Raw genomic sequence first — 15355 nt, forward strand, 5'->3', positions numbered from 1 at the left:
TAATCACTTATGGGCAATACAGGAAATTTAGTCTTTCTCACATCAGGACGGGCGAAGCCGAAAGGCAGAAGAGTTTAAAAACAAGATTTGAAAAGGCGCTACCACAGTACAAGCGCTCTTGTGAAGTAATTTCCACGTTATGCAATATTCTGTAAACAGGTGGGAAACTGTGAGATAGACGCCACGGCAGAAGATATATGAGCGAAGGGCTTCATGTTGCATTACAGAATGGATGGCTGCGTCATTTCACCTGTAAGTACTTCAGAGATTACATTCCGTTTCAAACGTTTCGCACGAGAACCTTTAAAGAGGTCGTAAGAAAAAAAATCTGGAAGTTGAATTACACGAACCGTTTCTTTTTCAGTTGTCAGAAGAATTAATTCCGTATGATCCGGATGCTCGGCCGATATATGACTTCTACCCGTATCTCAGCAGCGACCCTCAGACTCATCCTGGTGAGTTTTACTTTCTCTCTTTCTTTTTCTGTTTTGGTTTTGATCCGTTTCTCTTCGTATGTAGATCAAAGTTAAGTTGTCCCAAAACCTAATATCTACACATATGTGCGCGTGTGTGTAAAACAACAAAAAATAAATTTCCCCAACAACTTTAAAATTGTATTTTTTCTCTCTTTGTGTCACGCAAGAAAGTGGATGGGACTACGCGAGCGTTCACGGCCATCACGGCGACTTCGAGCCTCCTCAAGGAAACCATTTCACCGAGCTTCATCCCAGCACGTACCGCTACGGAGACGTGGAGGCCTTCCATCCAGCCGTAGATTCAGGAATGGGACCGCTTTTACCCGTCGTTCCTCCACAGGTCGGCCAACAAAACCCACCGACCGATCTCTAGCTGCCTGTCTGTGACCTGATTAGCTTCAGGTTCAGAATCCAGTGTGTTACGTTCGGTGAATTTTACTTTGGCAGGGAAAGGCGCTGATATTAGTTCGGTGCCTATCGGCGTACTGTAATCAGAGAAAGGGTCTGAAAGCGAGAGCGAGAGATGGGCAGGATGTGAGTGGAGGAGACAGACTGATTGCTCAACGATGTCTTTTCCTGACTAAAGACTGCACACGTTTACACAAGTCGAAGTACGAATTAGCTACCTTTCAAAATACGTAGAAATTGCAGCGAGATCGGAAGAGTTCATTTGATCAGAAACGCAGTAAAATTCCGAAGCATTGTAATCATTTAAAATATATATTTTATAATTTAATATATATAAGTGCAATTTTTTCCTGTGATGGCAAATCCTTCGCATCCTCGGTGTCACATAATCCTTCAGAAAACTTGTTAATTTGCTGCTCAAGAAATTTATTTTTTTTATTAAAATTTATTATTAGTAGCATGCCTTTAAAGATATATATTAAATTTGATTAAAAACATTTATATTTTTTTAATAAACTGGGTAATCTTAGTTACCCAGTAGTATATCACTTTCAACAAATAAATAGATCAATTGAAATAAATAAATTAAAAACGTAATCAGCCTATTAGAACGATTTCTGAAGGATCACGCGACTGGGAAGATTCGTGATTAATGATTCGACTTTGATCAGAGAAACAAATGACATTTGATCGTGTTACGAAACCAAACACGCACACATGAAATAGATAAATAATAATTTAATAATTTACCACTCAAGCACAAACCCCGCCCCCACATGCATTCTAATGATTTGATTGGCCCTGCAATGCTTAAATAAATGCTAACCTCTGACCCAGACCTAAAGCCCGAGTCTAACTTAACGTAAACTTTCAGAGTCCATTTATCACGGCGCCGGCCATCTCAAAGGTTGACTAACGCACTAAATGCGCTGATAGAAATGAAACTTTGTGGTTCTCTCGGCTGATTTGGGAGCAAAACGTGATGCGCACTTGATTCGTAAATCTGGGACCACACCACTGTGTGTCCCTTTCTGTTGACGCTGACTTTTTACACTTCCTCTTTCAATGTAAAGCAATTCTGTGGTTTCCAAGTATTTAATATTTATACAGGATCATGCAAAACCAGCAATTTTTTTTTTTTAAGGCTTTAAAATAAGCGCAGGGGAATGTCCGATCGATACGCTTAATCATAAAACATCACCTGACCTTTCGCAGTCGTTTAATATTTTGCTTTATATTTTTCAGTCTCCTGAATTGCACACTTTAGGAGAATCCTCAAACATCGTGAAATCTCATATGAATGATTTATCTTATTTATATCTTATTTATATTACAAATAGTTCATATAAATGTGTATAATCTCATTTGCTCGTTTTCTATGACCTGCTCATGTCCACCAAGAGGTAGTTTTACAGTAAAAGCCCATGCGTTTTTATTCAAAAATGTCATATTTTGGCAAACCGGTTACAAATTCTATGAATTTGGAGGACCTGCTAAAATCCAAGTGAGGATCATGTTTAGGGTCTTTTTTTTTTAACCTGCAGATGGATATTTTTGTATGTTTTGTTAAACCGGTGGTGAGTTTTTCCAACCTCGTTTGTAGAGTTAGGTTACGGATGCAGTTTTGTGGGACCTCACAGCAACAAGGTCCCCGGTTTCGAGTCAGGTTTACACGTTCTCTTTCCTTGTTAAGGGGTTTCCTCTTTCAGCTCTGGCTTCCCCTGCAGTCAAAAGAAATACAGGTTTGGTGGAATAGATGCAGTTAACTGCCATAAATAGTGTACTTTCGTAAAAAATATAAAAAACTTGGACCGGGTTGGGTAATAGCATCTACTACATGACTAGGTTTTAGTAAGGAGCCATTGACTGATGATTGTTGGTCTACCTCTACAGTATACTTACGTCCCCCACCCGTTGTACCAGCGGTCCCCCGTCCCCCACTGCAGTACTGACGATGAGGACCCCGGGGGACGCAGTCCACCCTTTGAGGTGTCCGAGGGTGAGGAGGACAACGACAGACATCCAGGCATCTCCAGCTCTCTATCAGGTGAGCCGCGACCACGAGACATTGTTTTCATGGTCTTGGTCTTGTCGTGAACTTTGTGCCTGGGCCCCAAGTGAGCTTCAAGTGAACCGAGCACTCTTATTATTTCTGCAGCTTAAATTTTTACGTGAATATGATACGCATCTACCCCACAACTACAACCTACCCATCGTATAGCATATACACGCCAAAGTCCATTTTTCCCTTTCAATAACATGGTTTCTCGTTTTTATTTTGAAGTACTCTTTGTACATTTGTTCGGTCCTTCAGCGTTGTTTCATCTTGTAATGGCATTTTGCCGCTCTTTTGATGCGGCGCGACAAATCGTTGTACGAACTCCTCAGTTTAAAATGACAGCGCAATCATCCATTCCTCTTTATTAACATTTTAAAGCGAAATATACATAAATTTAACGTCTCGCGTAACGGCTCAATCAGTGTTTCAACCACGGAAAGACGTCGTTAAAACAGCTTCTCCTACCTCAGGCAAGTCATCGGTGTCTAAAAGTCCACAAAAGAGCATTTTGCGAAATATTAGACTATATGAATTACTGTATATTTTACTTTACCTGTTAGTGGTGGCTAATTACTTAGCTAATGTACGTTTAAAGAAATCTGTTACAAGTTACGACAACGGTGTAAACGAGTACGCTTAATCAAGAAATAAACATTTTTAAGCTCATTTCTTGTCAACTTGATCCGCTTCAAACGTCGCCGTATATATATTTAGTTCTTTTTCTCCCCGCTCTAACCGTATGTCAACAACTTCTGCAGGAAACAAGCGTAAAGTGCGTCTCTATCAGTTCCTCCTGGACCTCCTACAGGACGGAGACATGCGGGACTGCATCTGGTGGGTGGACCGAGAGCGAGGCATCTTTCAGTTCTCCTCCAAACACAAGGAGACACTGGCTAGCCGCTGGGGCCAACAGAAGGGCAACCGCAAGAGAATGACCTACCAGAAGATGGCCAGGGCCCTGCGCAACTACGGCAAGACCGGCGAGGTCAAAAAGGTCAAGAAGAAGCTGACGTACCAGTTCAGCAGCGAGGTGATGAGGAGGATGGCTACGGACAGGAGGCAGTACCATCACTGACTGATCCAGAGTCTTTTTCTTACGACATTCACGCATTCTCTCCTGCCATTGTTCTGAAGCAAAACATAATCTCAGGGATATGTAATATGTATAGTTATGACAGGGATGGGATATCAGTGTAGCTGACGACACGAAAGGACACGGACTAAAGACATTTTTAAGGTTAAAGTTTCTGTTTTTATAAAAGGCTACACGCTTTCGAGTTTTCATGCTGTAACTGGTCACTATTGTTTTTCTTTTTCCACTTTTAAAGTTGATTTCACTATACAAATTAACTGTAAAAAGTATAATATTTCACATAGCGTCTCAGTTAATCTAGTTACGAAAACCACATGCATCGTAATAATTATAAGAAGAATAAAATTTTACGCTTAATAACATGTTACCACTCAGGACATGTTCGATTTCGACTTCCATACGCTTCTTTCACAAAATTAAGTAAAGCTTTAACTTATTTTATGATTATTAATGTAGAAAATCTGTCTTGACGTTATGTGGAGGTGTCACGCCGCTGAATAAATGAACCTGGAAGTCTGCCTTTAAAATAGCTTATTTCATTTTTGTTGGGTTCGTAATTAGCACCAAAGATCGTTAAGAGATTCGAGACTCAAGACATATAATCCATGAGCATGTTCGAAAGTATATTTAATAAGTATCCTGAACTGAATAAGTAAATTTAACTTTTTAATCCAAAAATTAGCCTTAACCATATTTCTAGACTGAAACCTAACCTGGACCACGAATAATCAGCGCCAAACCCTGACTGTAAACTTGACAAAAACTATAAACTGGTTCTTCAAATCTGATTGGCTAATCACAGTGGTCCAGGGTCAACAAAGCACTCAGCAAAATCAGGTTCCGCCAAAAATTTGGTAACACTTAACTATTAACTATGACTTATGATTTCCTTCTTATTAATAGTAAGGTAGTTAAGTTTATGGTATTGGGTAGGATTGAGGATGAGGTCATGAAGAATTAGGCATTAATATGTGCATAATTAGCACTAATTAAATGGTCCATATTTTAGTTGCATACTAATAAGTGTAACCGTAAAAAGTGTTACCAATAAGTTTAATTGCATCCAAAATAAAGTTGTTTTTTTTAATAAACAAACACAGCACAAATACATTTATTATTATTACCATATAAACACTCACATGCATATATATTTCAGGAAAAAATTATGTTTACATATAAAACATAATAGAAATTATACAGATATAGACAAATAATTATTTTCGAAATATATGCTGTGTGTATATTTATATATTTATGCACACACATATGTAAACAAACACTTATTCTGGATGCAATTAATCAGCACAAATAATTAAATCTTACTGACCTCACACTTTTAAGCGTCCAATGACAGGCATTAAAGAAGTTATATATGAATAGATATTATTTATAATAAAGTATTACTCATTACTTAGTATTACAGATATAATTTTGGTATCTGAAAAACAGTTCATGAACTGAAAAATGTTATATATATAACATTTTTGGGGCCTATTTAAATATTAATTACATACTTAAATATGGACAAATATTGAGCATGCAAGCTAGCTAATAACTTTCAACGCAATATCTGGTTTTGTTTATGCAAGAATACAAACTTGTCAGAATTCTACTACAAATTCTACTTTCAACTTCTTTATTAGAAGTAATCATCAGGCAGGCCGTGATATGAATTGACAATCAGAAAAGTTATTTTTGTAGTACTTTCAAGAACATCTAATGATGTTGCTCTATGCTGCCACCCAGGGGTCCATCGACATCGAAAACAATAAATCATTCGCAGAACTTGTGATTTCATTGCTCTTTAGGGCTTTTCCAAAATTCTTTTCGACATTCAAAAATTTATGAAGGCTTTGGTTTCTGTTTTTAACCGGGAAAAAGAAGCGGTCGGCTGAAAAGAGAGCAAAACAGAAACCAGAGAAATCAGCAAAAGATAAAACTGTCTTTCGATTCGCGTATGCAGAGAAACCCGAAGGGGTTTTGAGCGTGCAATGCACAGGACGAAGAAACAAGCACAGAAAACGCGTGCGACTTTTATCAAATTTATTATCACATTGTTTTTGTTCGGTTCTTAAGTTAACGGTTTTCTTAAGAAAGCAGTAAAACCTAAAAACTAGATGTACGTAACGTCGTAGGATTGAACGTCATGGTTAAAACAGAGGCATAAGAAAATATTACATGTGCGGTATCAGTGTGTCCTGCTGAAAAAGGACATATGTCACAGGTGTATTATGCACCAGAAATACTAAAATTCAACATTTTGAAATCTCACATAATCCGTATACTTCCCTTATAACGTTCATACACCGGCGACAAGCAACACGTCACCCACTCACGTCTTTCTCGGTATAGAATAATTATCTTTAGACAGATACAAATATGATCAATCAACAGATTGAAAATAAGCTAGATCTCCACTACATTAGTGTAAATAACTGCATTAGGTTATTAAATGCACCATTTTATGTAGTTCACGTTCCAATTGTGCTGTCGTTTAAAAATCTACAAACACCGCTCTCCGTTTAGGTCTGACTGGAAGAACTGCACAGCGCTTCAGTTCAGTTGTTTGCGGCGTCGGCGTGTCTGGGCCAGTTGTCTTCTTCAGAGGCCGAGTCAAACTCTTCCTCGGTTTCTTTGGGAGGAGCTCTGGGGTCACGAAACACACAAAAAGTTTTAGTCGGAGGTCCAGACTTTAAAGGATCAGCTTTTGAAAACCTGGTTGTACCTAATGTAGCGTGGTCCACAGTTGCCCCGGACCACCTCCTTAGTCAGTTCCACGGCAATGATATCAGATTGAGGCACTTCAAACATGGGCTCCAGCAAGAGCTTCTCCTGAAAGAGATGGAGAAAAAAGAAATTTGGTAACGTAATTCCGTTACCTGATCGGATTTCAACAGAAGGGGAATTCCGACAAATTGGGAAACCTGTCAAAAAGTAATCAGGGTAGTTTTGATCAGCAGTTGGGGTGTTTTTGTTTTGCATGTCTATGTCCAAGTGTAGAGTTTAAACGCAGATATCGGATAAAATTTAAGTTGGTCATTAGAGAAAAAAAAAAATCATATAGTGAACAAACCATATCTGGGAAGAAAGGACTGCGATGTTACAGAATTCATGTGAATGAGGTTTTGATTTTACCATAATGGAGCGGAGACCCCTGGCTCCTGTCTTCCGCTCCAGTGCAAAACGGGCAATTGCCCTTAAAGCATCTGGAGTTACATTCAGCTCACACTGGAACGAAAATCACAAAATCGAAAGATAAACAACTAACTTTACTACTGATATAGCAAGAACCGCGTATAAAATAAGGGCTATAACAATGTCAGTTGGTGTTACTTTGTCATTGCCAAATCCTGCTCCTGAAAGGCCACTTGTCCTGTGGGGTTTAGCTCGAACCCTAATCTTCTGATTCAGAATACCGATTCAGGATGTAATAAAGGTCTTCAGATAATGTGTTAGAACAGTTTGGAGACAACACCGCAGGATACCGGTCATCCAGGAGCAGGATTAGACACCTCTGGTGTTCATGGTGCATGATATACATACTTTATCCATACTGAAGAGGGCCTGATATTGAGGGACCACCGCGTTACGGGGCTCTGTAAGAATCTGCACCAGCATCTCCTCATCCAGACTGTGCAGTGGCACCACCACAGGCAGACGGCCCACAAACTCCGGGATCATGCCGAACTCAATGAGGTCCCGAGCTTCAACGTTCCGCAGGAGTCGGTCCTTTTCCTCAATCTCTGCCATTGCATCCACTTCATTCCCTGAGCTGTTGGCCAGATCTGCAGCTGCTGCAGCTCGACGCCCTTTCCCCAGGTTAGAGGGCGTCCCAAAACCAAGATACTACAGGGGACATCGGGAAAGCGTGACGCACTGTAATCAGGCAAACGCTGGAGAGCCTGTAAATAATTGTACTGTAGAAAAATAACCTTTTCATTTTTCCTACGGCTGATGATCCTGTCCAGCCCGTTGAAAGCACCTGAGGCTACGAACAAAATGTTGGTTGTATCCACTTGCACCGTCTCCCCTCGCAACTTCCTGCTATTCTTCTCTGGAACATTAACGATTGTTCCCTCAAGCAATTTCAGCAAACCCTGAACAGACAGACAGGAACATCAACACAAACAAAAAATAATTCTGCTGGAGCTTTCGGTTTCGTAATAGGATAAACATTATTCTGTTTATCATTACTTGCTGTCGGTTTGTGTCCTGCTTCACAGGTTTATTCCTAAAGATTTATTATTCCAGACACAACAGCTAGCCACTGGGGTACCTCAAGGTTCGCTTCTTGGTCCGCTTCTCTTTTTGATATTAAAAAAATACAGCTTGCACTATGAAAAAAAAGTTTTGCTATCTTTTAAAAGCGGGATATGTAATTTTTCGAAAGCGGTTTAGAAAACTGATTCAATGAGCCAATCAGCAGTAGGGGGAGAAAAGAGCGCCCAGTGCACAGGACGGACATTAGGTGCAACATTGGTTTTGCTTTCTTTCACAGAACTAATCGTTGCCTGGGTAGTGTACGTATGTGTGGGGCAGAGCTATGAAAATAGGGGCGAGACCTTTTTGGTTAGGTGTGCGTTTGTTTTGGTGATTTAAAACATTGGCTATTCAGCTGGGCATGACAGGAACAACACCAGCTAGGTCAGCTATGAAAGCACGGGATATTGTCCGATTACCAGCTGACTGTCACAGACTGCTGACTAGAGTACCTGGTCATGTACTCTTAAGCATCAAAATCAGAACATCGCCATCCTTCTTTTCTGCTATATAGGTGCTTTTCATTTCAAATGCAGATTGCTGCAATGCTCTGTTAGCGGGCCACCCGTCACGTAAAATTAAAGTCATGACTCAAAATGCTACTTGAGGCAACACCAGTCGGCTCGTTGTGTCCCGACTTTTAGATTCACATGGACACACGGTCTACAGTGTGGACTCTACACTGAACGACAAATCCCTGATAGTTAACTGATGCCTCGTTCTATTTATGACTACAAAGTTCAAGTGATTTGCAATGTCTGCATTGTCACATCCAGTGAGGACAGCTGCAAGCAGTTGGTTTTTGGCTAGTAGAAGTTATGAATAGATGGTAACTTAAACATTTAGTAGTAGTCAGAGTTGGCTGGTGAGTGAAAGTTAAATTCAAACTCTGCTTGTAAATAAGTTGTATTAACATCTATTCAAGAGTTAAGGCTGTGCGTCCAGGCAGTAGCTCTAATAAGAGATTTTAGGGCTCTAGCATATAAATAAAAATGTAAAGGTATCCATGGCAACTTTTTCAAAATAAAGGTCTGGTTTAATTTGAACTCATTATGTATATTGATATTTTTCAGTAGAAGGTTACTACTACTACTACTACTACTTTTTGAGGAATAATAAATCAACATTTCTTGTTTTAATTTTATTAGCAAATCCCCTTTTTCAAAAATACAGTTTGCTTAATTTTTAGTAATTAAAATATAAATGAAATTAATGTTTTATGAATCATGAGACTACTTTTGAACACATTAAGCTGTTTTATGCATTCAAATAATCAGACATGCTGAAACACAGAATTTGGAAACAGAAAAAAAATTTTTTGAGAAAAAAACATTTCTATTAAGCTTTAAAAAATTATATAAAAATGTATGTTTCATGATTTTAATTAATTAGACATGCTTTTTGATTAATCAGATTTAATTTACCTATTAAAAAGGAATTGAGATAAATATAAACTAAAAAAAACTGAATCCCAAAAAATTAAAACAGGGCTCTATGTATTTCGTTTATTCCTAAGGTTTGCAGCATTGTGAAGTAGGCCGGTGACTCTGAGTATCGGCTGTGACAGAATCACAGAGCTTTGGGAAAGAGATGAACATGTCTGAAATCTAATCACAGACCTGCTGAACTCCTTCGCCCCCAACATCTCTCAGCTGATGAATTCCAGGCACGCTGCCAATCTTATCCACCTCATCCAGAAACACTATGCCTGCAAGAGAAAGACAAATTAATGACAAATCGCAGACGTCCGAATGGAAAGGGTTCGTTTTTAAAAATAGTAAGCAAAAAAGAGGAATCAAAATGTTTCTGTGAAATGTTCAAAGGTCACGCATGGAGGCATTCTGTATCAGTCAGCTTCCTTGTTCCTTGTAATGAAAAATCAGGACGTTACTTAATAAACAAAAATATTACACATACGCGGGAGGGCATCGTTTTAGTGTGCTTGCTTTATAGGAATGCAGAAAATAAATGTACAAAATGTGCGTGTTTTTGTGTTTGAAATCTGAGAGTCTGACCTTGCTGGGCTTTCTCGACTGAGTAGTTGGCGTCCTGCAGTAGTTTGGCAATAACAGACTCGATGTCTTCGCCTACATAGCCCGCCTGCGTCAGGGTGGTACAGTCACAGATGGCGAAGGGCACATCCAAACATTTAGCCAGAGTCTGGGCCAGCAGGGTTTTACCTAAAAATGTCAACAACACCATGCCAAAAGATTCAATGTTCATCAAATATTAACTGGTGCAAAAATACAACAAACTGGCAACCAGTTGGTGCTATAAAGAGTCCTGTGGACATCTTACCAGATCCAGTAGGTCCCAGCAACACAATGTTGCTTTTTTCCAGCTTAATATCACTGTGGGCGGAGTCAAGGACGTCCCTGCCCCTCTTGTCTTGAGGAGCTTGCTGATTGGTCTGCTGCTGAACGGACGCACCCAGAGCGTTACCATGGGGACTGATGCCAGCGATCTGAAGCAGCTCTGAGAAAACAAGAAGTTTCAAAATTCTTATATATTTACGGATAAACGACTTTCATACATGAGCTTATTCATAAGTTCACTTCACATCTAAGTGATCTAAGTTTGGCTAGCGTTTACTATTACGCAAGTCAGAATTATGTCATCAGAGCGGCCTAGTTTCCAAGCCCTGTCCAGTATGATCCTGCTGGACCAAGTTCAGACTATAAATAAGAAGCAAACGGACAGAAGCCCCTGTGTGAAACCTGAATGGCCAGAGAGCTGTAACTAGGTCATTGTGACACTTCATCTAAACTTTATGGAGGTCAGCAACGAACCCAACTGATCCTGAAGTTCCCCCCCCGCACACAAACACAGGTGGCTCATGTGTGTACACGTAAACATGGAGTCACGTTGCGTCTGGAAATTTCAGTTTGTGCAACAAAGCAGAAGAAATCTGGCCACTGGAAAAGTTAAGTTGTTTTACTGCGTGCGAAAGTGAAATGGACAAAACAAATCGCTTACTTGTAAACCTGTATTCATCTTCACGTCTTCTGATCTCTAACTCTACAGAGAGAAGGACAGCAGACTTAGCGCGAGCAAAAAGTTGAGCAAAAGTTGTGTAACAGTGCCAGCAGGGCAAAGTTTAGACGATGACTCTTTCTTTAGGTGACTGCAATACTACAGAAACACTACTGGACAACTCAAACTATACTGACCCCCAAATGAGCAGAACAACAGGCAATTACAGACTTTATCTCACCAAGAAATTAAGAATTTTATTTGCAACGATATGTTAAAGGAACACTCCACTTTTTTTTGGAAATAGGCTCATTCTCCAACTCCCCCTTTTTACCGTTTTTAAACGATAGCACTTTTAGCATAGATCATTGAATCCAATTAGACCAGTAGCGTTACGTAAAAAAGCAAAGACAAAGAGCTTCTATATTTTTCCTATTTAAAACTTGACTCTTTTGTAGTGATATCGTGTAGTAAGATGAGGAGGGAGAAAAATGTTGATTTTTTAGGGCGATATGACTAGGAACTATATTCTCATTCTGGCGTAATAATCAAGGAAGTTTGCTGCCGTAACATGGCCACAGCAGGTGTAGTGATATCGCGCAAAGCCTGAAAACATGGTACGCAGCAAAATTAGCGTATAGTTCTTAGTCACGTCGGCCTAGAAAATCGCAATTTTCCTTTTTCCTCAAGTCAAGTTTAAACGGTAAAAATATCAAATTTCCTTGGTAATTTTTGAACGCGATGCTACTGGTCTAATCAGATTCAATGATCTATGCTAAGCTATGCTAAAAGTGCTATCGCCAGACCCCGAGATCAGATGAACGGATTACAAAACGGTAAAACTCAACTTATTAACTCTGGGGTGGGGGAGTTGAGCCTATTTCCAAAAAAAGTGGAGTGTTCCTTTAAATTGATTTGAAGTATCAGTAAAGACCTTTTACTTTGTTACAAAAAAAAAAAATCTATAAATGTTTTTCTTGGGCAGAAAATTTGAATGATTTTCTAAAGGATCAAGTAACACTGAAGAAAAATTAAAATTAACTGAAAAAAAATTATTATATTATAAATTATTATAGTTTCAAATCACCAAACAAAAGAGTTAAATTAATTTTTTTCTAATCAAATATTTATTTATATTACACACGCACATTTCTTTGGCTAAAATGTGTTCAAACATTGTTTTTTTTCCCAGAGGAACTATCATTTCTGCCCAAAATTTACTGAATGTAGTCGAGCGGATTTAAAATGTTTAAAAAAAAAACCACTCAAAATACAGTCACAGTCTATTTTTTCACTTCAATAATTTTTAAATGGATTACATTCAACTGACTTTTTCCATTAAGATGGAAGCCATTGTCTTCTACAGTATATGGAAGTCAATGGCTACCAGCAATGTTCTTCAAAATATCGTCTTTTGTGTGCATCAAAGCAAATTTCGCAATTCAGCTGAAAATATATACACGTATAAAAGTCCTGCTGCTTATTACTGCTCTATATCTATTATTCGTTTTGCTCATTCACTGAACAACAAGGTAGCAAACATTACCCCAAGATTTTTTTTGTACATGTAATTTTAGAGCATATAAATGTTGAGGTACCCTAATTGTAGACTTTCGAACTACACGTTCGTTTTTTTAAAGTATTTCAAGGGTTTCGTTACTAATAAAAGGCAGATTATGATACGATACAAACCTCTGGGAGAGAGGGAGCTCTGTTTGTCCGTTTCTGCTTGCTGTCGGCCTGCTGCTGGGAGGTTGTTGTAGATCCGTTTGTAATGATTATAGACGGCGACAGCCAACACTTTCTTGGCGTACGACTGGCCAACGACATATTTGTCGAGGTAGGCATAAATCTAAAGAGATCAAGACAACAGAAGCCCATGTGAGAGGGCCAGCTTCGGCTAGCTTACTTTCAAAAAGCCGATCTATCAAGGATCAGTTTAATGTAATAAAGTCTGTACGGTGCGGTGGAACAATACCTTTTTAGGAGGTGGAGGGGGTTTCTGAGCTAAGGCGAACTTGACGTGTTCAGAGCTCTCCGCTTCCTTATTCAAACCCTTCTTAGAGTCGGTCTCGGACAAAACCACGAAGAAATGATGGCACTTTTCACATTTCACAAACCGTGTGGAGGCTGTACGGAGGAAACACAAGAGAGTCGATCAGGTAGTGAATAAAAAAAAAAAATACCACAGACATGAATATCTAGGCTTCCATGCATATACACCGATATAATTTATTTGTTAAATATATAAACATTTTTCTGAAACCTATACATGCAACGTGCTACTTACACACAAAAGTCTCCACGTGTGTACAAGGATCTCCACATTTCGGGCATCTCAGCTGACTGCCACCTTTCCCTGAACCTCCAGCGCCTGACGCCCGCTTTCCACCCGCCTCACCTACGCCCTTCTGCAAAACGGCTCCATCGGTAACTCCCCACCATCTCACACGTCAAACAAACGGTGGAAACGTAACAAAAAGACAGAAGCGTACCTTTCCTCCATCGCCGTCTCTGGGTGCGCCGTCTTTAGAGGTGAAACGCACCGCTGTCTGCGAAAACGCCCTCACGTGCACGAACGGAAGGAGATGGACTTCATCGCAAACCGCTCTAGTGTGGCTGAAGAGCTGAAGGCGCGAGCGAGGGAAACCTGACAGGAACATTTCAGCGAAAAAAAAAAATGTGAGAAACAAATCGTAAAGGCAAACATCCAGCTTTTCGATTAAGAGATAAACTGATGGACTGTGATGTTTGGACCCTCATTCTGACGGCACCCATTCACTGCTACACGGATGGTCTGAAGGGGGAGTAAATGCTCAGCAAATGTTAATTTTTGGGTGAACTATTCCTTTAAGTATATATTATTTCTGTAACAAGCTTTTTTTTTTTCCAAAGTACGTTTAAGTATGCTTCTTTTAAACACCAATTTGAACATGCTAATATTAGCATCGCCTTCCTCACTAAACGCGGCTAATACTACGATGCAAACATTGGGGGCAATTCTTTAATGATGGAATTATAATTCTAAACACGGTCTAATAGTTAATATTATGTTGGCTGCGTTTCAAAATCTAGACAGCTTTGTGGGCGCTATAATGTTGCAACTTTCAAGCACGAAAATGCTATTTTACATACTAAAATTGCTCTTTATTTGATTATCGTTTGGAAAATAGTTTATAAAATGTATAAACAGCATTTCCAGAACGGCGCACTGAGGATTTTTAAGACTAAAACTTTCCTAGTTGAGAATAACAAACCTTAAAAGTGTCATGTAACAAACACTGTATGCAGTTCTTCAGCTGTTTATTCGCTTTTTGTTGTTGTTGTTGTTGTTGTTGTTGCTGTTCCACTCACCTTTATGGACAGACTTTATAATCAACCTCGCTGCAGGTCCGCATGAACAGGACATATTGAAAACCAGATCTGATGAAAATAATAAATAAACATTAAAGTATATCACGCTGTGTTAAAGTGACGTTATCTGAGAAAATCAAACCGAACACAGCGTGTTTGAACTTCATGAGTAACGCAGCAGCGCTCGACCGCGCATGCGCCGCTGCGAACGAGGGCAGACATAACTTACTCGCTAGAGCCGTGTCCGAGTTTCCTCCAGTGCGGATTAGCCTTCCGGTGAACGGCTCTAATAACGGCAGGATCTGAGCGCAGTCGGAGGGAGAATCGGGTTCATGCCAGCGTCGGTGTCCGCTGCTCTCAGAAGCGACGTTAGCTGAAGTTCAGCGCGGAGCAGCGTGATATAACCTCTGCTGTCATCAAGTGGGTCAGCGTGACGTACATGGCCAGATAGAGCGCTGTTTGTGTCACGTGACGCTGAAGGGGCGGGGCAGTCGAGAGGCGAACCTCATTGGCCGTTTCCAGTCAGGCCGTGGTGTTCTTCCTCCAGGGGGCGCTTGGTGTCAGGACTTTAAAAAGAAATATCGCAAGATCTATGTAGGCTATTCAGAAACAATAATTTACACCGATAGTAAATAGCTGCACTGGGGAGTACTTTGTATTGAAACAAGTACAGAGAAGAATGAAAAAAACACTTCGCCCATTTCAAGTCGGAACACGTGACTCTTCTTCTGG

The 15355-nt window shown here is 39.8% G+C and overlaps 2 protein-coding genes across 4 annotated transcripts; one reads left to right on the forward strand and one right to left on the reverse strand.

Moving 5' to 3' along the window:
• Window positions 1-4565, forward strand: spi1a (Spi-1 proto-oncogene a). The gene is made up of 5 exons (XM_043228153.1): window positions 1-252; window positions 365-455; window positions 644-816; window positions 2778-2931; window positions 3702-4565. The coding sequence occupies exons 1-5, from the start codon at window positions 214-216 to the stop codon at window positions 4016-4018; spliced, it is 774 nt and encodes a 257-aa protein (XP_043084088.1). The 5' UTR covers window positions 1-213; the 3' UTR covers window positions 4019-4565.
• A 1500-nt stretch (window positions 4566-6065) lies between these two features.
• clpxb (caseinolytic mitochondrial matrix peptidase chaperone subunit Xb) lies at window positions 6066-15069 on the reverse strand. 3 transcript variants are annotated; one of them, XM_043228106.1, is made up of 15 exons: window positions 14853-15067; window positions 14624-14692; window positions 13765-13919; window positions 13560-13680; window positions 13248-13399; window positions 12962-13121; window positions 11273-11314; window positions 10595-10771; window positions 10312-10476; window positions 9916-10004; window positions 7969-8133; window positions 7580-7882; window positions 7172-7264; window positions 6762-6868; window positions 6066-6682 (listed from the first exon to the last, which is right to left on the reverse strand). In XM_043228106.1, the coding sequence occupies exons 2-15, from the start codon at window positions 14676-14678 to the stop codon at window positions 6595-6597; spliced, it is 1872 nt and encodes a 623-aa protein (XP_043084041.1). In that variant the 5' UTR covers window positions 14679-14692; window positions 14853-15067; the 3' UTR covers window positions 6066-6594. The 3 variants fall into 3 exon arrangements, with proteins under 3 accessions (XP_043084041.1, XP_043084043.1, XP_043084042.1); XM_043228108.1 differs by lacking the exon at window positions 7172-7264 and having other exon boundaries at window positions 14853-15069; XM_043228107.1 differs by lacking the exon at window positions 11273-11314 and having other exon boundaries at window positions 14853-15068.
• Between the last annotated feature and the right edge of the window lie 286 nt (window positions 15070-15355).

The sequence above is a fragment of the Puntigrus tetrazona genome, chromosome 25, assembly GCF_018831695.1.
Source record: "Puntigrus tetrazona isolate hp1 chromosome 25, ASM1883169v1, whole genome shotgun sequence".
NCBI lineage: Eukaryota > Metazoa > Chordata > Actinopteri > Cypriniformes > Cyprinidae > Puntigrus > Puntigrus tetrazona.

Coding starts and splice junctions, on each gene's coding strand:
- spi1a (XM_043228153.1), top strand. CDS start 214: ATGTTGCATTACAGAATGGATGGCTGCGTCATTTCACCT. Junction 253..364: donor ATGGCTGCGTCATTTCACCT/GTAAGTACTTCA, acceptor TTTCTTTTTCAG/TTGTCAGAAGAATTAATTCC. Junction 456..643: donor CGACCCTCAGACTCATCCTG/GTGAGTTTTACT, acceptor GTGTCACGCAAG/AAAGTGGATGGGACTACGCG.
- clpxb (XM_043228106.1), bottom strand. CDS start 14,678: ATGTCCTGTTCATGCGGACCTGCAGCGAGGTTGATTATAAAGTCTGTC. Junction 13,681..13,764: donor GAGACGGCGATGGAGGAAAG/GTACGCTTCTGT, acceptor GCCGTTTTGCAG/AAGGGCGTAGGTGAGGCGGG. Junction 6,683..6,761: donor TGTGGACCACGCTACATTAG/GTACAACCAGGT, acceptor TCGTGACCCCAG/AGCTCCTCCCAAAGAAACCG.